Source organism: Anguilla anguilla, chromosome 3 (genome assembly GCF_013347855.1).
Source record: "Anguilla anguilla isolate fAngAng1 chromosome 3, fAngAng1.pri, whole genome shotgun sequence".
Lineage (NCBI taxonomy): Eukaryota > Metazoa > Chordata > Actinopteri > Anguilliformes > Anguillidae > Anguilla > Anguilla anguilla.
The window spans coordinates 41,983,921-42,010,666 of NC_049203.1; the positions used below are offsets into that span (position 1 = coordinate 41,983,921).

General features: G+C 40.8%; 1 protein-coding gene across 2 annotated transcripts; it reads right to left on the bottom strand.

The window, feature by feature from the left end:
- Positions 1-26,459, bottom strand: LOC118223334 (MORC family CW-type zinc finger protein 3-like). 2 transcript variants are annotated; one of them, XM_035409717.1, is made up of 18 exons: positions 26,331-26,459; positions 22,545-22,617; positions 19,468-19,600; positions 18,190-18,416; positions 17,763-17,919; positions 16,229-16,367; positions 13,208-13,336; positions 11,727-11,846; positions 11,524-11,615; positions 11,133-11,240; positions 10,745-10,873; positions 10,225-10,293; positions 8,395-8,428; positions 7,591-7,735; positions 7,219-7,285; positions 5,730-6,441; positions 1,989-2,152; positions 1-1,579 (listed from the first exon to the last, which is right to left on the bottom strand). In XM_035409717.1, the coding sequence occupies exons 1-18, from the start codon at positions 26,367-26,369 to the stop codon at positions 1,447-1,449; spliced, it is 2,670 nt and encodes an 889-aa protein (XP_035265608.1). In that variant the 5' UTR covers positions 26,370-26,459; the 3' UTR covers positions 1-1,446. The 2 variants fall into 2 exon arrangements, with proteins under 2 accessions (XP_035265608.1, XP_035265609.1); XM_035409718.1 differs by lacking the exons at positions 1-1,579; positions 1,989-2,152 and adding an exon at positions 2,197-2,407.
- Between the last annotated feature and the right edge of the window lie 287 nt (positions 26,460-26,746).

Below are 26,746 nucleotides of genomic sequence, written 5' to 3' on the forward strand. Positions count from 1 at the left end.
TGAGATCAATAAAAGTATTTATTTTAAGTGGTTAAACAAAGAAGTTAATTCTGTAACAGGTAACAAACAGATACCATCATACCCCAGTGATGTGTCAAAAATCCAGCAACAGAGACTTTGATAAGACAAACACACAGTAAGCATTCAGGACTCAGGAGATACTGAAACGCTGGAATAAGCACTAGACTATGCTAGTGCTGACTGTGGCCAGTAGCTCCACAGGGCGATGCCCAGTTGATGGGAGGGTAAAGTCAGTTAGGGGATCACATTTCATCGCTACCGAGTGACCCCCACTGTTGACTGGGCGCCTGAAGACTGCATGTTAAAGCCGCATATGAATGGTCTTCCTCTGACTCCACTTTAAAAGAGCTTAGCTGTAGTCTGTGGTGTGAAAGTAAGTGGTGACACAACATGTATTTGGAGTAGAACCGCAATTGTCTATACTCTCCTGTTTTGGAAGTTGGGATAGAACATGAATGAGTGCGGCTGCAGACAGTAGCGCATTTCAAATCATGGTGGGAACTGGACATGATCAGACAAGTTCAGTCAGTCAGGGGTTTTAGCTAAATTGCTCTCTAGTGAACCCTGCTGGTCGCTCAGGTGTCCACGAACTGCACGTCAAAGCCGCATATGAAAGGTCTTCCTCCGACTTCACTCTACGCACACTTAGTTGTAGTCTGTGATGTGAAAAGAAGCAGCTGGTGACACCACGTGTTTCAGAGAACATGCATGTGTCTACGCTCTCCCAAATCTGCAGTGGGGATCATGCATGAACGTGGCTGCGGTAGCAGATAACTGGACATTTTAAATTAGGGTGGGAATTAGACATGTTCAGTCCAACGTTGGGTGCCAAATTTAAAAAAAGAAAAGAAAAGGAGGCATAACTGAGGAATGCTTTCAGTTAACCAAAGTGCTTTGCAAATTATAGAAAGAAAACCAATCAAAAGATAAAATTAAGAAAGAATTGTTAAATTAAACAGTTAAAACTGTAGATTATGGGGCCTCTAGTGGCGCAGTCCGTAGAGTGCTATCCAAATGCTCAATGGTTCGAATCCGACCGCCGACCTTTGTCGCACATCTCTCCCTCTCTCTCACCTAATTCTTCCTGTCTCTCTACATTGTTCTATCCAAATAAAACACTGAAAAAGCCACACAAAAAATAAAACAAATAAAAACAAAACTCGAGATTACATGCTCTTCCACAATTATAAAAGGCACAGTACAATACAATGCAATACACAAAGAGCACAGGATGTATGAAACTAAAGTTACATATTTAACATTATAAATAAAGGCACTTAAAAAATAAATCAAAATGTTTAAAGGTGTGATGTCGGTGGTCACTCCTGGCCAGCTCCCTGTGGTGGTAAGGAGCTGGAGTGACAGGGACCTGCTCCTTCTCAAAAAATGTGGGTTGGCTCTTTGGCACATCTATGTGGCTTCACATTAACTGACACCATCTATGTACTGTTCCAGGATCTCTTCGATGACAGTACTGTCGTAGTTTACCTGGTCCAGGTCCAGCTCTGGTATGAGGATCACCAGGAGACGGCTCACACTGAGTCGCAGGTTCTTCAGCCTTTCCACCGGACAAAGAACACGTATGAGAAAATACACCTGCTATCCAGACTCAAAGTAAACCTCGGTTTCCCAGACTGGGAATACCATAGCATGCCATAGCATATAGAACTACAGTATATTTACAAACAGCTGCTCAAAATCTCTTGTTTCTAAGCTGGTTCCGAAGAACACCTGTTGCACATAAAAATCTAATAGCCATGCTTTTACACTGTTGTGCTTGCAAGCTAATTGATTATATTACTATCTCCCAGACCACGGCAGGTCAGCTGAGAAATGTGAACCTTTTCTCAAAGATCAACATTTATGAATAAAACTGATTCAAAAAATCTTTCAAGAGAAGCATTAGCTAAGAACAAAACTAAAAAGCTTGTGCTCTTGTGCTGTGTGCATTAATGCCAGTCTCTTACCTCTCAGCCTCTGTTGATCCAGGCCTGCTGGGACTGTTCCCAGTCTTTTCTGCACAGCTGGGGCTGAGGGCCCTGCTCCCAGCCTCCCTCAGATCATCCAGCTCTTTCTTCAGCTGCTCGCACTGAGAAAAGACAGCTCCTCTCTCTGCCTCCAAACTCTCCAGCTGAGGAGGAAAGGTTTATTGTCAGGAGGGTGGGGCTATAGGTAGGAGGGAGGGGCAATCATTAGGAGGGTGGGGTTATAGGCAGGAGGGTGGGGTAATCGTTAGGAGGGTGTGGTTATATGCAGGAGGGAGGGGTAATCGTTAGGAGGGTGGGGTTATAGGCAGGAGGGAGGGGTTATTTTATTTTATTTTTTTGTTACCTTTATTTAACCAGGTAAAATCAGTTGAGAACCAATTCTCATTTACAATGATGACCTGTCCAAGAGGCGTCAGCAACAGTAAATAGGTAAAATAAACACAGTCAGCACAAAACGACGCATACAGTACAGATACAGTACAGTACAACATACAGTATGACACGACAGTACATAAGAAACGGCAAAAGACGGCATAGGTAAATAAAATAAATCAAAAGTCAATAAATAAAATCAATAAACCAATAAATAAACACTAGGTGTTACTGGATTTACTGGATATTCTTTGTACAGTTGTAACGGGAGAGAGAGTGAAGAGAGGGCTGGTCAGCAGGTGCAGCAGTCAACTATGACCTGTTGCAGATTTTGTTTGAACATGTTGAGAGATGTGAGAGCTGTGAGTTTGAGTGTGTTTTGTAGTGTGTTCCAATCATTTGCAGCGGCAAAACGAAAGGAATTACGGCCAAAGACAGTACGGACTTTTGGAATGATGAGCATTATGAAATCACTGGATTTTAAGCGGTAATTGCTGTCGGAAATGTGCAGGAGGTTTGAGAGGTAGCAGGGTGTCTTTCCCAGGAGTGTTTTATAAACGAATTGCAGCCAATGGGCAGGAGGGAGGGGTAATAGGAGGGTGGGGTAATCGTTAGGAGGGAGGGGTTATAGGCAGGAGGGAGGGGTAATCGTTAGGAGGGAAGGGTTATAGGCAGGAGGGAGGGGTTATAGGCAGGATGGAGGAGTTATAGTGAGGAGGGAGGGGTTATAGGCAGGATGGAGGAGTTATAGTGAGGAGGGAGGGGTTATAGGCAGGATGGAGGAGTTATAGTGAGGAGGGAGGGGTTATAGTCAGTAGGGTGGGGTTATAGACAGGAGGGAGGAGATATAGTCAGGAGGATGGGTTTATAGTCAGGAAGGAGGGGTTATAGGCAGGATGTTCAGGGTTAGAGAAGAAAAAAGGTAGAGACAAAAAATTTGAAGCCAGATTCTGACCCTGGAAGATATGTAAAGACAGCTGTATGTACATTATGAATATCTTCACTCAAATCACACTCCCTATGAAACATAGCCCTAGAGGTCTAATCAAGATTGGAAAAGTATTTGGAGCCTAAAATTGGGTCTTAAATTCAATTAAAAAACAGGTACCCCAGCTTCCGAACTATATAACTTACACTGGACCACTTTCATCTAACCAGGGAAAGTTTCTTGGGATTAAAAAATGTTTGCAAGAGACTTGGCAGGACAGCATACAGTGAAATTTAGAAGTATTGAGACAGTGACACAATTTTTGTTGCTTTGGCTCAGGACTCCAGCACATCTAAAACAATGAAAATGAGGTTAAAGTGTAGAAGATTTAACGCTGAAGTAGGCAACTTTCTCAAATGTCGTAGCATTTTATATTCTAAGTAACTTCCTGTCACACTACTGTAATTTTATAATAGGCTGTTAAGTCAAGCAGTTATGTGGCTGCAGTTATGTGTTGGGCAGCCTTAGCCCAGACACAGATACAGGACCCTTTGGGAGTCTGATTGTGTGAACAACAACTAATACTGTCTACAGCTGGCAAGCAGGGTTCTAGCCGGTTCAAGTTAACGTGATTGGTCCAACAGGTAATGTTAGCTTACCTAGACAGCCTAGGTAAACTACCTAACTTCACCTACCAGATAACGCAAGCAGACATTTCGGTGGCTAAATACATTGAACGTAACTAACTTAATCGGCAGGCAAGCAGACAGTCCAGGTAAATTAGTGTTGAAATTGTGACCTACCTGTTCAGCATGAATAATCTGAGCTCTGCTTCCATCTTCCACCCACTCCCAAAGCACTCACCACCTTCCTAATTGTGCGCCGATGTTTATTCTATTTTCAGAGCAAGCTTTAGCCGATTTTATTTTCTTCTTCTTCACATTACATAGCACCAAAACAGTTTGTTTATCTGCCACGAATGAAGCTCTTTCTCTCTCAACACATCTAGCAAGGTACCATTATGTGAACACACAAGGTCAATCTCACTGTTGATTGTTCACATGAAATGGGCTATCTTTTTGACTGGTTCACATTGAAAACCACCTTGTTTTGTAAACAAATAAAAAAAAGTTTAGAATGCAGAATTTGAGGGTATAAACACAGTGTAGGGTGCTGGATTTCACTCACAGCAGCTCTTCTTGTGATTGATACTAATTAAGCATGACCACTCTCCAATATCTTCATCATATTTAGTACTTGGTGGCAAATCCTTAGCTCTCAATGACTGCCTAAAATCTGTGACCCATAGACATCACCAGACACTGGGTATGTTCGCTGGTGATACTCTGCCAGACCTGTACTACAGCTATCTTCAGTTCCTGTTTGTTTCTGGGATGTTTTGCCTTCACTCTTCAGCATGTGAAACACATGGTCAATTGGATACAGGAGAACTGACTTAGCCAGTCAAGAACACTCCACTTTTTGTCCCTGAAAACTCCTTGGTTGCTTAAGCAGTATGTTTGGGGTCACTGTCCTGCTGTAAGGTGATGTGCTGTCCAAAGGGTTTTGAGGCATTTGTTGGATCTAAGCAGACAACATATTTCTGTACACTTCAGAATTCATTCTGCTGTTGCCATCATCAGTTACATCATCAATGAAGACAAGTGAGCCAGTTCTAGTGGCAGCCATACATCCCCAAGCCATAACACTACCTGCACCATGTTTCACATATGAGGTGGTGTTGGATCATGAGATCTCTAGATCAGCAACTCTTTTGTCAGCTTTCTAGTTCATGAATATTGCAAAAACACATATCTGGCCAAGAAAGAGATAAGCAGCTAAGTGTCCAATTATTTGTTCTCCTGTATAAAAGGGCTGTAACTCTTACATGGATCCCTCGATATGGATGTAAATATCCTCAAATTAAAGCTGATGGTCTGCACTTTACCCTCATATTCCAGCACATTGCTTTATTTCAAAATATATGTGCTGGAGCATAGATTACATTTACATTACAGGCATTTAGCAGACGCTCTTATCCAGAGCGACTTACACAACTTTTTACATAGCATTTTACATTGTATCCATTTATACAGCTGGATATATACTGAAGCAATTACGGTTAAGTACCTTGCTCAAGGGTACAACGGCAGTGTCCTTACCCGGGAATCGAACCTGCGACCTTTCGGTTACAAGCCCAGTTCCTTACCCACTGTGCTACACTCCGTCCAAGCTACAATCCGTCCAGAGCCAAAACAACAAAAATTGTGTCACTGTCCCAATACTTTTGCCATTTGACTGTAGCATCGCATGAAAAATTACTCTTGAAAAATCACATTTTAGAAAACCCTAATAAAACAGACAGAAGAGACAGAATTGACCACGTTGCCATGGTGGTCACTGGGATACTGGACACTCACCTTGCTCTTCAGTTGGTCCCTCTCCTCATTGCAGCAGTCCAGATCTGTAAGGATGGAGTCTATCTGCAGGGCCAGGTCATGTTCTCCCCCGTGGGCCTGGTCACATGGCTCCTGCTTCACGCTGCTTGTCCTCATTTTCTGCAGCTCCTGCATCAGCTCGTCTACCTGTGCCATGTACTGGTCTTTCCCTTGATTGGCAGTCTCCACCTGCTCCCTGTACTTGTCTCTCTCTTGATTAGCAGTATCCACCTGGTCCCTGTACCGGTCTCTCTCCTGATTGGCTGTCTCCATCTGCTCCTTGTACTGTTCTCTCTCTTGATTGGCTGTCACCATCTGCTCCTTGTACTGGTCTCTCTCCTTACTGGCTATCTCCCACTGCTCCAACAGCCCGTCCTGCTGCATATCCAGGAGGGGGTGCATTCCCCCGCTGGAATCCATGAGCTCCCTGGCCTCTCTCTCCAGGAGCTGCATCTGCTCTGAACTCTTGGGCACATCCTCTCTCAAGCTCCATGTCCTCTCCTCCTCTTCCTCCTCCTTCACCTTGGCCACTCCTTCAGTTTGGGTCTCAACAGACACCTGCTGACGCACCGCTGATGGAGCGAAGGCGGCTGTTGCTGTGGTGTTGGTTTCCATGGACTCCTCTGCGAGGGCTTCATCACTGAGTTGCACCCTGGCCCTTTTTTTTACCAGCTCTGGGGTCAACGACAGCCTCCTAAAGGGAGAAAGTGATTTAATACGTCCAGCAATATTTGCAAAGGCTGCATTTGCTTCTAAAAAACGTTACACCCTTTAATTCCTTTACTTATTCAGCAGAAGGAAGGCACTCAATACTCAAGACATCAGATGCCATATTTTTTGTAGCAAGCTGTCCAATACAACATCATTAACATAAGCGTTTATATTTACAGAAAAGTGTGTCGCATTGATGTTTTGCAGGTACAACCATAATTTAAAAATGCTCGCAAGAAAATGCATGTAGACTAGAAACGAACTGCTGTTCCCCTGCTTATGAAATAACATGGGAGGATAAATATTGACAGACCTAGAGTTACACTCCCTTATCTGTCTGTTTTCTGCCTGATCAGTGTGTTGGACCAACTCCACTGTTCATTAAAAACAGTTACACAACTGAATTTGTGCATGTCCGTCAGTCCAGCATCTACAGTAGACCACAAAAAGATTTATATACAGAACAAATCAAAATTCTTTCCTCAACAGAATACTTTTGATCAGTCTGTTGGCATGCAGTAAAATTTAAGTTTATCACCAATAAAAGAGAATCATTCCATGATTTGGGATAGAATGTGACCCGTAGTCCCACATGGTGACACATAATTGACAGTTCTGGAAAATTCTCCAAATCTTTCCTTCACTGAACCGCCGTGTTTGAGGAAACAAAGCAGAAAAACCATTCCTCGCAATGAAAACCTACATAACCTACCAAAATGCATGTACAGTATTTTACAGTGCAACCCAGTTCAAGCTCTACCTTGGGTGTGTGGGTGTGGACCACGTGGAAGAGCTGCGAGGTGTGCTTTGGGCAGAGGGCCTGGGGCCTGAAAACAGAAGAGAGAAGACAATGTTGTGCTGCTCTACGTTTTGACCATATCCTACTCTACCTTTTGACTGTTGTGGTGCTCTACTGTCCGACTGTGCTCTACTGCTCAACTGTTCTACTGTGTTGTGCTGCTCTAAATTTTGACTGTTGTGCTGCTCTATTATCTGACTGTGTTGTGCTTCCATTTTCCGGTGTTTTGTTGCTCAACTGCTTGTAGAATCTTCAGCACTACCTGCGCACTCAGAACTGAGTTTCAGGCTCCCAGCCCTGCTCATAGGTTTGTCATCCAGTGGCTGTTCTTACCAGAACTATTGAGAGGAGTGGAGGTGGGAGGGGTGAAGTGGGTCACATTGCCTCCTGCTGTTGTACCACTGTGATCCAAGGTTGTACCACTGTGTGTTGAATGTGTACTCGAAGTGCTCGGTGATGGTACGGAACCTTCTGCATTCTGTGGAGTGTTAGTCATACCGAAGACAGTGTTATTACTCAACTTGTGATTTGCTGATTTTTTTTTCCAAATTTGCAGTAAAATTAAAATTCCTAATAAGGGATGCTAACACTGTGGTAACAGTTGGGTCCAAAAGGCATTATACTGGCATTATGGTAACATTTATAGATTAGGGGACTATGGACCACAGATCTTGAGGGGAGTTTGGGAGAGGTTCTGATCTCATAATCAGTTTTTTATGCAACCACTGCTTCTGCAAATGCACAGAGCTTAAAGCTCAGAGTGTACAAAATTCTGAGCTTCGCAAACTTCTTCAGCATAGTTTCCGAAATGAATACAACAGCAACAGATAAATACTTTCTACTATCTACAACCCTAGCCAAATGTGTAGCACATTTCTATGGCAATTTTGTTGCTAGAAGATCTTCACTTTCGCAACTCGGACTCAAGGGGGCGGAACCAGCCCACTAAGGCACATATCAGATTGCTTTTCCTACAGCAAATTCAGCCAAGCAACACCATCTGCATGTAGTTCCCTCAGCAGGACAGAGTGTATGTTTAACTATAACATTTATTGTGCTCCCTCACATCCATGCACACGCACACACACACATGTACACACACGCACGTGGACACACACATATACATGCACACCTCACCTGCTGTCTGTTCTCCTGGTGCTGTTTCTCCTCCCTGAAAAACAGGAAATAGGTTTCAAATACTGAATTTTTTTTTAAATCCTGAAACTACAGAAGCTCATCCAAATTCTCTCAGAAGATATTAAACATGCAGTGAGGCTGGTGCATACAGACAAAATAAACAAATAAGTGCTGGGTGAGTCTGGGCTATGATGTCACTCGCCAGTTTCTATTGGGAGTTGCAGTGGCAGGATATGATTGGCTGTGTCCCACTGGGAGAGAACAGGGCTTACGGCATTCCAGGTTCCTGTGTGCTCCCTGGTAACACACTTTGTAGGGTGTACGCTATGTAGGCCATACACTATGTAGGATGTACATTACATAGGTACTGCATTACATGGGTTCTTCCATTTTTTTTAAATCGCTATTAATAAATTAATAAATTAATAGAGCTGAAACGTTACTGCCCATGTTTTCAGCGGCCCTGGTTCCGGAAGTAAATTTCCCATTCATGTCTCCATAGACATTTCAGAAATACGCTAGATAATATAGTTTTGACATTCATGTCATGACATTATAAAAATGATTCAGAGCCAAAAAAATCTTCGAAAAACAAAACAAAAGGCAAAGGTACAAGATTGTGTACATTTTTTAAAGAGGGAATGAACTACACATCCCATAAACTATTGCGAGTGATGTAATCGTATCCTTTTCCCCTCACTTTCAATCAGTTTCAACCACATTTATGATTTTATTTCAGTTTCAACTACATATATGGTTAATTACATTTTTCTCTTTAGTGATTTCTTGTTCGTAATGTTATATCAGTGTTTTATATTATATTGTTCTATGCTGTAGTTCCTGACCTTTTTATCATTTGTGAGCAAAGCTACACTGTAGTTTCGTTTAAACTAAAGCTATGCTTTAGTCATGGTTAGCATAGTACTTTAACAGGGAATTTGTGATTAAAACACAATTTCTTAAAAATGAAGTTGAAATTGGTCCGATTTATGGCTTCTAAAGGAGCATATGACATTGTTTCACAATCTCCTAGCTCATGGTAAGCCTACCTTTTATGGTTAATATATAATGTATGACAAATCAAATTCTCTATGGCAAATATGAATGGTATTTCTACTTCCGAAACCAGACATTTCAGCCCTATTGTCACTCAAGCCAGATTGTACTAAAAAGGGAGACAACACCTTAAACAACATGTGCGGCACTACGCACAGCCTTTTTGGAAGGTACCCAGGTGTCACAAATGAGTGTATATTTCACAAACGAATTGTCCAATACAATATATGACAACTCAGACTCATAAGGCATATCTTTATGCATAACACCAATGGCAAGGTTGTAAGGTTGTATATTTATTCCATGTTTAGTCCCAGATATTGACAGTAGAATGACACGGTATAAAAATTTGTCTTGGTTATTTCGTTATTCAGTGAGCAGCGTTCTCACTGCTGTACTGGCATATCTAGGGTGATTGTTGGGTATATCTTCTTGCTATGACAGAATACAAATTTTTAGTGGTGAAAATTTTTATGAATGCCCAGATAGCCACTATTGTCCAGTGGGTCATGGGTGGGGGGTGTAGTTGCAGATGAGACTGTAGGGAGGGGGTGGTTGTTAAATGAACGACCAGCGTGACAATGATGGTGCTTCGAAACTCCGTATTTGACATGTTTCTGTTTTCAACTCATAGTTTGGTTGCAGGAGCAACAAATGTTTGAGATGAGCAATCTAGGCATGCCAGCATGCAGAGCACTAGGGGGCTTGTGCAAAGGGATTAAGAGTGAGCTCAGAGGTGAGTCAACATGTAAAAGGACAAGGAAATATCCTCACTGCTTATAGGTCTTTTTGTATGGTTGCTCATCCTCAGAGTCCTTCAGCTCTTCTTCTGCTTCACAGTTCCTGCATAGACATACACGTTAATACAGGAATGTACAAACCAACAGGTTTTAGAAGAACCCATTAACTGACTGGAAGACCATAAAAACTGAAGTAATTCTGGTAGTGGGAAAATTAGAGTGAGGGTAGAACTAAAAAAGAGTAGAGTTCTTAATCATGCTCTTGTTTGAACCAATGAAACCATTTTGCTTTCCATAACATAAATAATTGGTTAAAATCCATGACTCACTGATAGCATATGGCAACATTGTTTTTTGGTTTCACAAAGTCTTCAATCATTACTAACTTCTAAGGCTTTAACAAATAAAAACACACAAGACAAGCTGGCTTAGTGGTTAAAATAAGGATATGGGTTTGATTTCTAGCAGGGAGGCACCTGTATTGTTTCATTAAACAGCCCCAACAAGGACAGAAGGGGAGGCACTACATATAATCATAGGAGACCGGACATCACCTGTACTGGGGGTCTGGGTTCAAGTAGCAGAACCACTTATCAGGCAGCTTGCTGGCATCTATTCCATCTGGCAGCTTCCTCCATTTCTGGCATGACTCACACTGGGCCCAGTTCTGATCTGGAGATTTCCTAGAACAAAACAAGTATATTGCCTATATACAGGATGTGACCTACATGTTTACGGGGCATAAAAAGGGGCATGTGCAATCAGTTGGTGGCAAGTTTGAATCTTGTGTTGGCCATTTCTGTTATAACACTGAACAAGGTACAATACCCCAACCCAAAACCCTGAAACTCTTCAGTAAATTTGCAGAAATGTAAAGTTCAATATTTGTCAGTTTCTTCAGTATCATGTGCCCCCAACAAATACATAATGCAGAACACTCACTCCATGTCCTCTATTTCCATGTTGCAGTTGGGATTCTTTTTCTTTTTTGTATGGCGCATTTGCTTCCAATATTCCTCCAGCTTCTCCCCCAGCTTATGTTTTACTTTCCTGGAATGACCAGAGAACTGATTTCTATATGTAACACAAAAAGGGGGACACTGGAAAAACAGGGATGCACAAGGGGTGCATTGGGTCATCAAGAGTGGGGGGTGAAATTTTTAAAAGACAAGCAAGACAAGACCGCTGTATGAATCCCCTTAGTCTGGAATTTTCTGGGAGATACTTCAGACCAAGGGGCAATTTTCAGGGAGAAATTAACATTGTTACTCTGGCTTGAGGATTTCACTCTGTACAAGACATATAAAATGTGGTTCAAAACAGGGCTGGTTACCTGTACTCTTCTGTGTCATCAAAATCCTGTTTGTTGTGCGTTGGTGTGAGGAAGTCGCACTCTATAATGCCGATAATTCCCACACCATTCCCCTTTGTGGAAACAGAGGAATTCACCAACAAATAAAAAAAGGATCCGCTGCACTAACCATGTGTAGTTTTTCCATTAACCCTCTAATCAAATTCAGCAAAACATTTTCTCACCTTGCGCTGGCAGCCAACTCGCTCGTACGCTCGTATCAGTCGCTTTTTGTTGTACATCATTATGCCGTAATGCCCACTGTCTTTGGTGCCATACCCAAAAGTTATGGGGATAGGCTTCATCTGAAGAAGTAGTTCAGGGCAACAACATCAAATGACATTTTGGTGTCCATGAAAGTATTTTCTGCACTTATCTGCTCTTGAAACTTTTGTAAGAGGGCCACTCTCATGCACACACATCCACAAAACATCAGACATATCAAACAAATCCATTGTGTCGGCAGTTCGGCGGCTTTGATGGTAACATTTTTGATGCGGCTGCTATTTAAACGCAAGCCTCATTCTGGAACCCCGTAGCCACCAAAAATATCACCGCGGCCCAAATATAGCTGCAACCAAAAAGAATATAATATTACAGCCAAAACCAAAAGCTGAAGTCCAGTCCATTCTAAAAATGAGTGTGAAGTTATAGGCTATGTTCAGAAATGTAGTGGGTGATTGCTGACTGTAATGCTGCACAGTGGAGTAGCTTTAACAGAAATTGCTTTGCAGGACTGTTCAGAGAATAGGGACAACATATGATTATGTTATATAGGGACAACTATCACACTGCGTAACTGTACAGTTCTCATGAAATGCCTTTAGGTGTAAACTGAAAATGCAAAAACATCAGTCCTATCTGGTTTTATTCATATTTGCACATCTGAACAGTCACAAAAGCATGAGCTCTGCTGCCAACCAACAGACGGCATTCAAATATAAAGCAGAGGTCCTACAGTACTGTGCATTAACCTGGTTAAAAGTGCACTACAAAACTTTGGGTTTGCATTTGGTTGCAGTTTATTGCATTAATTAGCTAATGTTCCAGGATAATGTTGCCGCAAATTTGTCTTGGAGCCCTAAAATGTGGTATCATACACATGATTTCAGCAGCCTAAATCAGAGACCAACTCTGGAACATTGTTAGGGACAACTCTGATGATTTGTGCTTGAATTTTGGACCGTACTTATGAGCCGCCTGGGATGTCAACGAGCTGATCTAACATCGACCCACCAATGAAAATGACACAAGACCAAGCAGACTTGGGTCAAATATGTATTTGTTTTAAGTCAAAAACTTTCTTTTTTTGGATTCAAATACTTTTCTGTGCTCTGTTGATCTTGCCTGGTGTAATTGAGCCAGCCAATATGACCAGAAGGCGAGGTTTTCGCTATTTCTTTTGGTTCCAATACACCAGACCAGATCAGTAAAGTGTAGAAAAATAGTTGAATCCAAAACAAATACATATTTGACCCTAGTCTAAGACCAACATTTAGCCAGCGCTTTCATTTTCACAGGATAACTGTATATGGTGTCACAGCATGCAAAAGTTGCCTAAGTTTTCCTGAATCCACCCTAGTCACACAGCTAAATCACATGTGCACATGCAGTACAGATCAGAAATTGAGCCCACTGGGCAAACTGTACGGCAAAAGAAGGATACCAGAAATTTTGGCGTGTATCGGTCCTTGCGGGTGTGGGCCAGACTCTTGGAGACAAGCTGAGCCTGGACCTTCTGTCCCCTGATGATGATCTGCATTCGGGGCTTCAGGTACAGAATGCTGCAGTACGCCTGAATCCACATCCAGAGGAGGGAAGAAGAATTAATGTCGAAAGTAAAAAGTCACAGCAAGTCTGTCATTGGCTTTGGCACTGCCAGTAGAACTCCTTGGGTTAAGGAGAAAAATCCACCCTTGTATGCAATTGTATGCAAATATAAAAAATCTTGGGACCACACAGACACTGCATCGTTCAAGGAGGAGGCACAAATTAACTCCCAAGGCTGAACGAACTTTGGTCTGAATGGTTCAACTGAACCCCAAGACAACAACAAAGGAACTGGTTAAGGACTTTCACGCAAGGAAGATGCCCCTACCAGCATAAAAAAGTCAGAATGAAGTTTTCAGGTGATCACTGGGATGAAGACATAGCCTGTTGGAGAAGTGTTCTCTGGTCAGATGAAACAAAAATTGAACTCTTTGGCCATAGCGATCAGCACTATGTATGGAGGAAAAAGGGTGAGGCTTTAAATCCGAAGAAAACCATCCCAAACGTGAAGCATGGGAGTGGCAGCATCATGTTGTGAGGGTGTTTTTCTGGAAAACGGACTGGTGCACTTCAGAAAATTGATGGCATCATGTGGAAGGAGGATTATCTAGAAATACTGCAGCAACACCTGAAGACATCAGCTCGAAAGTTAAAACTTGGTCGCAACTGGTTCTTCCAGCAGGACAATGATCCAAAGCATACCTCCAAAGTTGTAACAAAATGGCTTAAAGACAACAAAGTCAAAGTATTGGAGTGACCATCACAAAGCCCCGACCTGAATCCCACCAAATATTTATGGACTGAACTGAAAAAGTGTGTTCGAGCAAGGAGGCCCACAAACCTGGCTGAGTTAAACGAGTTCTGTCAGGAGGAATGGGAAAAAATTCTGGTAAAGTATACTGAGCTTGTGGTAGGCTACCCTAAGCATTTGATTCAAGTTAAGCAATTAAAAGGAAATGCAACCAAATACTAACAAAGTGTATGTGAACTTTTGACCCTCTGAAAATCTGATATAGTACAAAACAGTTGAAATAAACCTGTCTCTTAACTATTATTTGAAATTACATCTTATGAAAAAAAGTAGATACTCTAATTGACTTAACACATGGAAATGTATGGTAACATGAAATGTGTGGAGTTGTGAAAAATTGAGTTTGACTGTCTTCAGCCTAGGTGTATGTAAACTTTTGGCCTCAACTGTATATATATAGCCGCGTTTCCACCAAAATTACCCGGAACTTTCAGTCCTAGGAACTACTTTACCAGGAACTAAAAGGTTCCTTCAGCCAATGGTTGTCTGCGTTTCCACCGGGGTCTAAAGTACCGCGAAGATTAGGCAAATTAGCCCACTGACGTTGTCGTCGGTCCATCTGTCATATGATTTCTTCTGTAACCCCATACTACCACCGAAGTAGCCTACATTATTTTCTAATAACCGGGACAGCCCGGAGGGGTTTATTCCACTTATATACAACGGGTTACCAACAATGACTATATATGGTTACTTTTGTATTTATTGATTTTCATATATCCTCTCAAACACATTCATTAACAGCAGAAAACATTCACACGTTGTAAACAATTTGCTGTTTTATTACTTTCTCGTCGTCAATTCCATATAGGCTAATCGCAAAATGACAAGAATAGAACGAAAACTCGGACTTGCGTGAAAATGTAAATTAGTAGTGCTACAGCCACCGTTTGCTTTCCTTCCAAGTTACTGCTAGCCGAGCAGCGAAGTGTGCCCTCCAGATGCGAACCATGCACCATAAATGAGTCCATAGTCTTCCTGGTCTTTTCGTGGAATTGAAAAATGGCAGTAAAATTGAGTAAAATTACGGCAGTCTGAAAAAGCTAAAGGGAAGATTACTAGAATTAACCTGTTATTTTACCCGGATAAAAAGTGCGGAAGGTGATTTCCAGTTTGTGTGTACTGTATCACCAATGTTAATTATGCAGAACTACCGCATACCTCACATAACTGTATCAAACGTTTTGAGTCAATTACAACGGGCTAACAAAGAAAATCCGGAAGAAAATATTCAGCAACCGAATTAATCCGTTTGAATGTTTTGGTAGCCTACGTAATATGCTGTCCCAGCACGAATGCTTAGCATTTTATAAAACGAATACTAAAGCAAGAAAAGAACAGAAGAGCACACGTTATAATTCCAAGACGTTGACAGGCTATAACCAAAAGTAGGCTACTGCGCCGCATAACATACAAGTTTGATTTGAAGTTATTGTGAAAATAAATTGGTTTGCGCCTGCATATTTTCAAACATGGCGGGTCGGCGGAAAATAAATACAACACAAATGCTACGAGTACTCGACCAATCAGAAATGTTCAGCGCTGCAAGCTCCACCCAAAAGGTTCCTGTACTTTCGGAAAGTACTACCCCCCGAGCAGGAACGTTTTGGGGGGTAAAACAAAGCCCCCAGAACTAAATTTAGACCCTAGTTCCTGCGGTGGAAACGCACTGAGTTCCTCAAAAGGTTCCTAGTTCCGGGGTATAGTTCCTGCGGTGGAAACGCGGCTTATATGACAAAACAGGTCCTAACAGTCAAAGGAAGCAAAGAAGGGTGCCTCAGTGCAAAAAGTATAAAACTGGGCTTACTTCAATGCAGTTCAAGGTACTCTCGTTGGAGGAAGGAATGAGATTTAAAAAGCCTTTATTCAATTGGCATGAGGAATTTTAAAAAACCTGTCTAACGCCAACAGGTCCTGCCAGTGTTGAGAACCAAAAAACGGACTCTCAGTCATTTCATTCAGTTCACACCTCTAGTGCTCTTGCCCATTAACAAACAAATATCAAAATTTATTTGAGAAATCGTGTACTTAAAATAACAGAATTTTCAGCTCCATGCAATAGAGCAGCGTGAAACCCACACGTGCCTTACCCCCCGTAATACTCACACGCAATGAGTACCGGCTCTCTGGTTCTGAGTTCTTGTTGGTGTTCTGATGATTGTTAACATCACCCGAGTCCACGTGTGGGATCAGAATGTCGTACCGATTCGTTTTGAGATCAAACTCCGTCTGCCCATCTTTGGAGCTAAGACACATACACCAAAGTAAAAGAAAAAAAAAGGGTGAACCACACATATTAGTTACGCACTTGGGCAATATAATCTTCTTGACTGAATTAAATACAGTACACACAATACATTGATACAAATAAAATTCAATGTTATTCTCTGTAATCGTTATCATTTTGAGTAAATATGAGCAAATGGACATAGTTAATCTCTCTGCTATATTGTTAAAATTATATCAAAAGAAACATTGTTTACTGAAATTGTTACCAGAGTGGCTGGTAACTCTGAAATCAACTAGCCACATTGGCTAATGAGTCAAAAAGTTCATTTTAAGCCCTGGTCCCAAGACAAAAAAGACACTTTCATACACTTTTCACACCAGTCAGCCCCGCACTAATTCAATACTAAAAGCCCAAAAAAAGTTTCGGAATGTCCTAATCCTAATGAGATTTGTGGCGCCTGTAGTGCGGCTTAATCTCAAGACATATACGAGTCCCCCTGTGTGGCTGGTGGTCCAGTCCCTCACTTTGGCACCTTCTGAGCAGTGATCCCTTCTCTATCTGTTACCCTCTCTGCTTTCTCCCTGTCTGAATAAAGTCAAAAATAAAAAAGGGGGGCAGACCATTTGGTCTCCTTTAAAAAACAAAAAAATTACAATTCCATATGTGAATACATATTATGGTGAAGGAGGGTTTAATGTTAATCATATGGTCTGATTAATACCTGACATGCCAGACAATGGGCTATGTTTTCAGGCTATTATTTTCGCAGTTTATGGTGCCACACTTACAGTTGGTGTTTTCCACTCTGTTGAGCAGTGGTAACCAACCCTGTTCCTGAAGATCTACCATCCTGTTGGTTTTCATTTAAAGCCTAATTTGGCACACCTGCAACTACTAATTAGCAGCTCAACAAGATCTCTAGCGGTTGAATATTTTTTGTAGGGTTGGAGTGAAAACCTACATGACAGTAGATCTCCAGGACCAGGGATGGTTACCACAGTTCTCATAGTTACTGAATCTACACCCAAAATAGTCTTACTACCACTACACCACTACCACTACATCATAGTAGCATTTGATAACAGCAGGATATGTAGTAAGAGCAATAGATGACTGGAGTTTGGGTCTGAAGATCAAACACTCTCTTGCACATAGCCATTTTTACAGTGACCAGAAATAATACATTTTTTCTACTCACATATATAATAAGCATAACGGCTGGTTTTAATGAGCAAAAGACTGTTGTTTTGAATTAAAATTAATTCAAATTTCAATATATATTAATTCATATTTCTGTATTTATAGACCATTATATGCCCCATAATGAAATACTTGTAATTTTTTGTATGTAATACGATATAATTCTTCCATTCTTTTAAATTTTTAGAATGTTTAATCATCAGGCCTCACCTGCGCAGATTCCATATGATGATCCTGGTTCCCGTGGAGCCCATGGGGGGCATGGTATTGATGGCCTGCAGCTCCTGGAGTAGCTCCTTCTCTGTTTTAAACAGGGAGTGTTTCAAAATGGCTTCCAGGCTGTCTCTATCGCCTGGCTCAATGCTGAGTGAGGTCAGGTGTCAAGGAGGATGGAACTGCAATTGTCAGACACCTGCATTTTTACCTTTACAAACGAGACAGGTTAACTGGGAACTCACCTCTCATTTGCAGTGATAACCTGATCAATCAAAGTATGAAAGGGATGCAAGGGATTACGTAGCCAGACAGATGGGGGGGGGGGGGGGGGTCAATAGGCAGCCAAATTTTCTGAGGGAAGTTTTACCAGGAAGCATCTTAAACCATTTCTGTTTCTGTTTTCAATGCTGGCAAAGGATATTCTTGTCTTCTCCATCTTGTTTGATAGTGACAATTGGCACTTCAATATTCTCAGCCCGAATGGCTGCCAGGTATGTCTGGGACAGGAGGCCCACGCTCATTATGTCCTGGGTTTTGGAAAAGACGATGACGTCCTTCCCTAGACGCATGGAGCCTGACTTGAACCCGTTTCCATAGAGACCCACGGGGGCATGACCCCGAATTGTCTTCTTGTCACTGTAGCCGAAACTGAGCGGAGATAAAGAGGGATAATGGGATCAGGTTAGTGGCATGGGTACAGGGCACTGAACAAGTTTTCCCTGACTCTCTCCAAAGAATTAAGGTGTGCTTCGGATATATCAGCAATGCCAGTCACAACAAACTGTCACACATACAAAGAGGCATGTGTCTTAAGCCCCTTTCACACATGCATCTTAACCTGTAAATGTTTCCACAATATCCCATGTCAACAACATGTGTCAAAAGGAGCAGGACTGTAAAGGTATTCCTCCAATCTGCCGGGTCAGGACCTAGTAAGATTTATGGAAATCTCCCGCCACAACTCTAGTGTGAACTAAACAAGCAACATTTCCAGATAAAGTACACAAGGACATTCTTGCATAAAACCTTTTGGGCACAATTTCTTTAATAAATTCTTTAACTGAATCTGTCCTCTCGACAATACCTGCACAAATGAGACTTTGTACATAGAAGATATTGGAGCTGCAATGCATGATTTTGTGAGGGAAATTAGAAAATGTATTTTAGGAACGGAAGAAACAGTGCAGTGTCACTGTCCTCGCTTGACATGGCTTAGTCCATTGTAAGAACAATATTACAAAATTGCTGGTGTGCTATGCTATACTTCTCCCTGATAGACATCTGTGTCAGGCTCTTCCAGTTTTATGTTGCTTTTTTACCCAATGTAGCAAGCTGGCTAGAGCCACATACAACTGAGCTAAAGATTTTAATCTCTGCCAATAGTATTATTCAATGAAATATCTGGCTGTGTTAAACACAAACTAATGCAACGTAAACATTTGTCCTGCATTTCTTCAGAGGGTAGACATCCTGCCTTGCCTCATGTATCCGGAACAGTCATGTCTTGTGTGAACAGATTCAAAACAGAATTTTTCTAAAAAGGAGACCTGTGCATGAACAGGGAAAACCACTACCAATCCTGGATAATTGAATCTAGAAATACTGTGGGTTCAATGTGTGAAAGGGGCTATACAGTGGGAGGCATATTCCTCTTGTGTTGCTGCAACTTCCTTTGATTACCCTGTTGGCTGTTACTGACCTCAACATCTTGAGCATTTTGTTATAGTCCAGCCCAGCCCCATCGTCCATGATTATCAGACATTCCTTGTCCTTTATTTGAGTCCGATCGATCCATAGATGCTTGGCATTGACGTCCGGGTCGTAGGCATTGTCTAAGAACACAGTGATGGGAAATTAGCCTATGCAAATTTTTCCTCAGAAATTACTGGTCACATTAAGGCAGGATTCTATGTTTTAGGCAGAAAAAGAAAGTCAAAATGCCGGGGGGGGGGGGGGGGGGGGGGGGGGCTACACTGTGGTCTATAAATGCACAAGACTTTTAAGATTATAAAATATAAAATGGGCAATGACCCAGACTTGAACCACAACAAAATAATTATCCTACTCCCATTACTTTGAGCCAGTCATCTTTCAGTGCCTGACATTTGTGTTGTTGATTGTTCATAATATTTAATTAATTAATTTTTCCCCATACAAATGTTTTATTTGGAACAGCAAAGATGTAAAACAGAAACAAAACTTCAGTTTATGACAGATGATTACAGAATAACATTATTTCTGTAAGACAATTAATGGATGGTATCATCTAACTTGCAAGTAGTTGGCTATCTCCATGAATATTAATTAAATGTTTTTAACAGAAAACAATAATAATGAATGCGATTTTATCCACGGAAATAGCTATACAAATAGGCAAAATAAATGTTGGGGGTTTTTTTTTGTTTTTTGTTTTTTGTTTTTTCAGACACCAGTGGCTCCGTTTATAAACAAACATAATATTATGTTAATCACGTTGTCATATTGTTTATTACTAATGCAATACAAGTTTGATTTAGTGCCGTCGGCACAGGTTGCTGATGTAGGCCACTTTTTAATTTGCCAGTAGGCTACGTCTCATAATGACAAATGCCGGCTCAGTCGGTTCGCATAAAATCAAACCGGTATAAGCTCGTACACCGGACCAGACCAGCAAAACCGGAAACCGACCCAACATGTCCTGGATAAAAACTCTTGGACTACAAGTGCGTAAAATCTAAAGGTGGATATGCAGACTTACTAAAGATGTATGAAGCAAAAATTAAGCAGTGTACCCAGTGTCTCCAAATCTATCCAATATGTCCAAATTATACATTGCTGTAAATCACAACATAATCGTATATTTCTATACAAATCAACTGTTTTGACTCAAGAAACTTACTCCTGCATCATTTTCAAGTGGGAATTACAAGTACAGTGGTCTAAAATATCTAGGGGTCCAGAAACATATCCAAAATCTCTCCAAAAATGAATAAAATGCTTTTTGTCCATTATAAAGCATATAAATGTGGCCCTTATGAAGGTTTAAGATGAAACATTGATATCAGATTTAAAAATAATGCCAAAACATTATCACACAATGTGGTACAGTACCTAAATGTGTAATCATTAAATCTTTTATGTTTTTCTGTGCTCTACAGTAATGTTTTCTTGTATGGGGATGGGACTACATTCAAACAATATTCAACCCGTCCACTACATTTTGGCAATGACCCAGCCTACATCACATCCGGTACATGAAACACAAACCCTTCTGAACTACCAATTGAACTACTAAGAAACGCTTATGTTACAGTGTGAAATATCCTTATTATAAAACAGTGGTGTTTTATATAAACCTATTTAAAGACACTCAATTTCAGTAATAAAGCATGTAACCAAAATATTTTGAGCAGTAACACTTACATAACGACTAAGAAATCTTATCTGTGATCAGTAGACAGAGACAAAGAACCAATGCTGTTGTTCTCCTCTTCTGACTTGGTCCAGAAAACAGTATCAGTTGATTCTATCAGCTAACATGCCTTAGCCATGCTCAGAAGTTCTCAAGACTAATATTTTCCAAGAAATAATTAATAACGTTTTGCCAGGTGCAGTGTCTTTTACTGCTACCACAGGGTGAATGCGTAAGGCAGCGATGATGACTCACAACAATCGGTTACGCTATAAAATGCTATCCCAAAAGTTAAATTAGACATAATACATCCTTAGAAAGCTCATTGTGCACAGCTATTTTGGAAGATACTCAAGCATCACAAATGTGCGTATATTTCACAAACGGATAGTTGAAGACAATAAATGACCACCGAACCTTGAAAGGAACATCTTTATGTGTAATTTACCAAAGGTAAGATTTTACATGTATGCCATAGGCTACTTAGTCACAGATATTGATAGAAGAATGCTATAATATAATTCTACTAGGCCTATAATTCCTCTTGTTTATATCAGTGTATCAGCAATGAGTAGCATTTTTCACAGCTGTACTCGCATACCTTTGGCTATTGTTGGCTTTATGTTGCTATGACGGAATCCAAATTTTTAGTGGTGAAAGAATATTTTTATGAATGCCTAGATAGACACTATTGTCCAGTGTGTCCTGGGTGGGGGTTGTAGTTCCAGATGAGACTGCAGGGAGGGGGTGCTTGGTAAATGGAGGACAGGCGCGACAACGGTGGCGATTAGAAACTCCATCTTCGACATAGTTGTCCTGAATCGTCTACTAATGAAGCTAGAACACAGGGTTTGTGTTTTCAACTCATAGTTTGGTTGCAGGAGCACTAAGAGTCTGAGTTGAACAATCTCATGATGCCGGTGTCATGGCCACTAGGGGATTGCACCAACAAGTTAAGATCATCTACAAATGTTACCCATGCAACAATGTGATCTCTAGATTTATTCCAGGAGTGGAGGATAAATGCAGCTTTTGTAATATGAATGGAGAGTTGATTGAACGTTTATTTTATAACTGTTTATACACAGCTATGTTTTGGACTGATTTTAAATATGATATTGGTTTTCATAAAATGAAAACTCCAAGTAAACGCCTAAATACAGGGCCGTTGATTTAAATAATTATCTCACTTCACTGCAAGGTATTAAAAACAATAAATCTGAAAAGTGCATAGAACTACTACATATAGTTTTCTATAATTTGCAGCTACATATTGTAATCCACTGATCTTTGTGTTATTTTATTTTTCTTATGATTCTTCTTTTTTTGCCAAGTTTAATCTTTGCTCTGGAGAAGAAGAAATTCAAAAGGACAGAACCACTTACCGATGAGCTCAGCAAAGGCCCCAAAAGCCCAGGTGTGACTGGTACAATTTGTATGTAAATATTTGGGGCTCATCTGCAAAAAAGAATAAAAATGGTAAAATAAAAACTGTACATAGATACATAGGATACTTCATTATCCCCATGGGGACACCTCCTTAGCAGCATGTAACAATCACATTTACAAACAGACATTTACACCAAGAAACATACAATCATTCGCACTGCAGAAAGGCTGGGGGAAATAAATAAATACAGATAAAAATTTAATATTGAATCTTCCAAACCTACCAGACATATGTTTGCCCCATTAATGTATTGTATGTTTGTACACACAGGGCCAAGTTATTTGAAATAAGATAGGAAACATTGGGTAGCACTGCTGTGGAATAGAGCTTGTTTAATTTGTGAGAGCTAAGATAGCCAATATTGTTTCTTGTAATTCAGCCTAATTTTGATATCAATACTTTTAATAGCAGGCCAATATTTAGCAAGTTTGAATTAATGACATGTAGACAGAGCTTTGTATTTGTGAGTAACTTGCCATTTTTATACATTGAAAATGTGTTTATCTTCAGATATCATTTCTTTTTGTACTGTGTTGGTTGAGTGAGACATGCATACACATAAATACATGCAAACACACATACATTCTAGCTGAAAGAAACATATAGGAATGGATTCAGTCATTTTTCCTTTACCATGAATGACAAATAAATTAAAGTATTTGTCATATTTTTAAATGGAAGTGTTTTTCATGGGCTGTTGCCTACACGGCAGATCTACTAATTGTGTGCATGTCGACAGAGGATCTATAGTACTAGCTAATATTAATTTAGAAATGTGCTGTTGCAGGGTAGCTACAGCAGCCTAGTTGAAAAGTAGTTAACAGTAGAAACGGTACAGCGGTCAATTTGAAAATTGATATACCTGCTGTGAAGAAGTCATTTTTTTGCGTTGGTTTCCATATTACTGGTAACATTACCTACTGGACCAAATCGCAACGCACATTTTGGCGCTTAATTTCGGAGCAGACTGTACTAACGTTACACCCTCGATCTGTCCAGTTGTTAGCAAGGTAGCAACTGTTTAATTCAGTCAAAATGCTGAAAGCAAAACTGTCTAAAGCGTGGGTGTATGTTACCCAGAAGGATTCAAACAACAGGATGTGCCTTTGCAATAAAAAGACACTCTTTTATACTGGCATTTGCTCGTTCGTGTAAAGAAGATATACAACCAGGTTTGAAGAGTGTTGTTTCAGCAGGGGTACCTGAGATTTAAACTCCAGCTAATGTTGCATTCAGACTGTCCTCGTCAACTCATAAAGTTGGAAATTTATCACGTGATCAAATCATATTTACGAGGTGTTTGCGTTCGGGCGGTCATGGCAACTGGTAAACTTATCACATGAACAATACGTATGTCCGCTGGGGATGTAAAGGACATGGACCAATGAGATCACCCACTGTTGGTCACATGATAAATTTATGTGTTTGCCAGATGTCCACCATGTGTTGAAAGCAAGGTGTGGTCAGTGAAACGTCACAACTCGTAAACTCAGGTATCATGGAACTTGTCCAAGTTTACCACTGGTATTTACCACTTGGTCGGCCGTTCGAGTGCATTTCCTGGTGGTAAACTCGGACATTTCCAACTTTACGAGTTGACGAGGACCGTCCGAATGCACCATAAGCACACTGCAACTGACCCAGACTGTTTCTGACCATATTGAGTTTTTTTTATTTGGATTAATCAGCTGGCATCAGGCAGCTCTAAAGTCTGAATTCCTGGCTGATATCCCTGACCAATCAGGGTTCTGTCCCTATGGCTTCCTCCCAATTGGTGCACAAGACCCTTAAAACTCTCGGTGTGCAACAGAATTATATGCAGAGCGAGGTCAGAGTATATGACCAGAACTGAGGGTCACATGTCAGCCGGTAGCAAAAATAAGCTGTCCAATATGAAACATGACAGCAAAAACGTCACGTCGGAATATCAATATGGAATTACGAAACAACAACAAAATATCTGCCATCATTACATTCATTTAGCAGAGGATCTCATTTAAAATATGAGGAAACAAGTGCATCCCCATGATAAGACAGTATACATCTAGTATAGTGAGTGCAGTAACATGTAAAGTAACACTGTTACAATACACACTGATCACTCCACTTTCCCCTAAAGATAAATTGTGAGTCATTAAAGTTAAGACTTTTATCCAAATTGGGTTAGGTGCATGAGCATTCAGAAATGATACTACCATACGTTGTACTGTATGGGAACTACTCCTTAGGTAAATGTTTCATCCTAAAGACAGCAGAACACTGTCCCCTTCATTGCACTGGGGAAGTGGCTGTCTGTGTAGTCTGCAGGGAAGACTTTGCATTGCTTCGATCCCCAACGTCACATCTCCTATACTGCCCATTACTCAACAGACCTAGTCCATCTTCCAGTTCAGTCATCTGACTGGACAAGCCCAATGGACTGTGAAGCTAAACAATTGCCATTCCTCTCACTACATCATTGATGCCTGCTCAGTAGTAATTACTAGCATGTGCATTCAAATCACTGATTTACTGAAAGCAGGGAAATGGTGGTCCTTGTGGAACAGTTTAGGAGTGTGGTCTCTGGTAGGCACTTGTGACAACCAAAGTTACCCTCCTCCATTTGCTGAGCTGAAATGACAGTCAGATAATACTGTGGAGCCTGGGGACAGCTAATCTGTCATCTGCAAACTGAAATAAACGGAATTTTAATTTCACGTATTTCTAAGGTCGTCCTTTATGAGTGAGTATGCCAGGAACACCCACGCGGGTTCGGCCAATTGCTATTTTTATCCGAATTGAGCAGCCCTTGATTTGAATAGAACCAAAGCAGGTGAAGTTCAGTTTCGTTTATACCAATTTGCATATGAGTGAATCTGTTTCACTGACCTCACCCGTAAACGGCACACTTGCATATGCAGTAACCTAGGCTGCATTGAGCCTGGTCTGTGAAAAATTTCAGTGAAACGAAAGTGAAACCATGTAGCTCCTTTCCGAAAGGAGCGAACATTCAGAAATGATTTTAATGTGGGAAACTAAACCTCTTATTTGGCTAATGGGATGACATATACGAGAATCCAGATCCTAAAATGCACCAGTTTACAACTTAACAAACAGTACACGGCTGCATACAAACTAAAGATAACCACCTCTGTTTTAACCAGTAGTCTTCTTACAATTCATTTCACGATAACCGAGGTAAAGTTTCATATTGGACATTCACATTTGGAATGTTGTGTCTTGTTAGGGACCGAGGTAAAAGTACAAGCATAATCAGGGACCTGTGTGTTTCTTGAATTTTAATAAATTGGCAATCTATTACTTGTGAAAACCAACATTTGACAAAAACACCTCAAACGAATTGCAAGTTATTCTATTAATGCCTGGCCTTCTTCCACAACCTATGGGTTTCACAAGTATAGATTGCCAATTAATTAAAATTCCAGAAACACATTAAAATTCAAGAATTCAAGTAAAATACATTTGTTAACTAAGGCACAAATTACCTAACTAAGGCACAAAATGCCGAATGTGAATGTCTGTTTTATGTCCAATATGAAACCAACTTTACCTCGGTTTTACGATATGCTTATCACAAACTGCCGGAGTGTAAACTTTGGTCACAGGGTTGTTACAGGATGAAGTTGGTTCGACAGAAGGGCTCGCTTACCGCTAACTTTTCCCCACTGCATGTGATCCCTACTACAAGACATCATAGAGCACGACATTCTGTTCCACTTACCGCGCTCAGGGGTATATTTCCAGCAGATTTCCGTGCCATTTTCACTTAGGTGGGAGAGAAAGTAGTAACGATCCCAGTAACGATCAAACCACAATACACAGAACTTATTCACACCAACTGCCCAGCCCCTTTCGGTACGTCAGTCTGTTTTGACAACAACCCTGAAGTTGGCTCTCGATGCAGCTTCTGATTCGAGATTTCCAGTCCACCTTTGATTGCATTATGCGATTGTACATGATTCTACCGTGGTCCATGCGCTTTTCCAAGGGCTACGACTAGAAAAGTGAGCTATGGCTGAAATGTGTCACGCGCAATTTTTTCTCCCGAAAATTTAAAATAGGCAGTAGGCGGCCACTTTTTGGCAAATCGTCTTTGACGCCATCAATATAGTTATGTAAGTAATGCGTAACTTCCAA

Excerpts from the sequence above, each read along its gene's own strand:
- LOC118223334 (XM_035409717.1), bottom strand. The coding sequence starts at position 26,369 with ATGGCACGGAAATCTGCTGGAAATATACCCCTGAGCGCG. Across the intron at positions 11,847-13,207 it reads GATACACGCCAAAATTTCTG|ATGAAGCCTATCCCCATAAC; the intron begins GTATCCTTCTTT and ends CTACTTCTTCAG. Across the intron at positions 1,580-1,988 it reads GGATCAACAGAGGCTGAGAG|GCTGAAGAACCTGCGACTCA; the intron begins GTAAGAGACTGG and ends TCCGGTGGAAAG.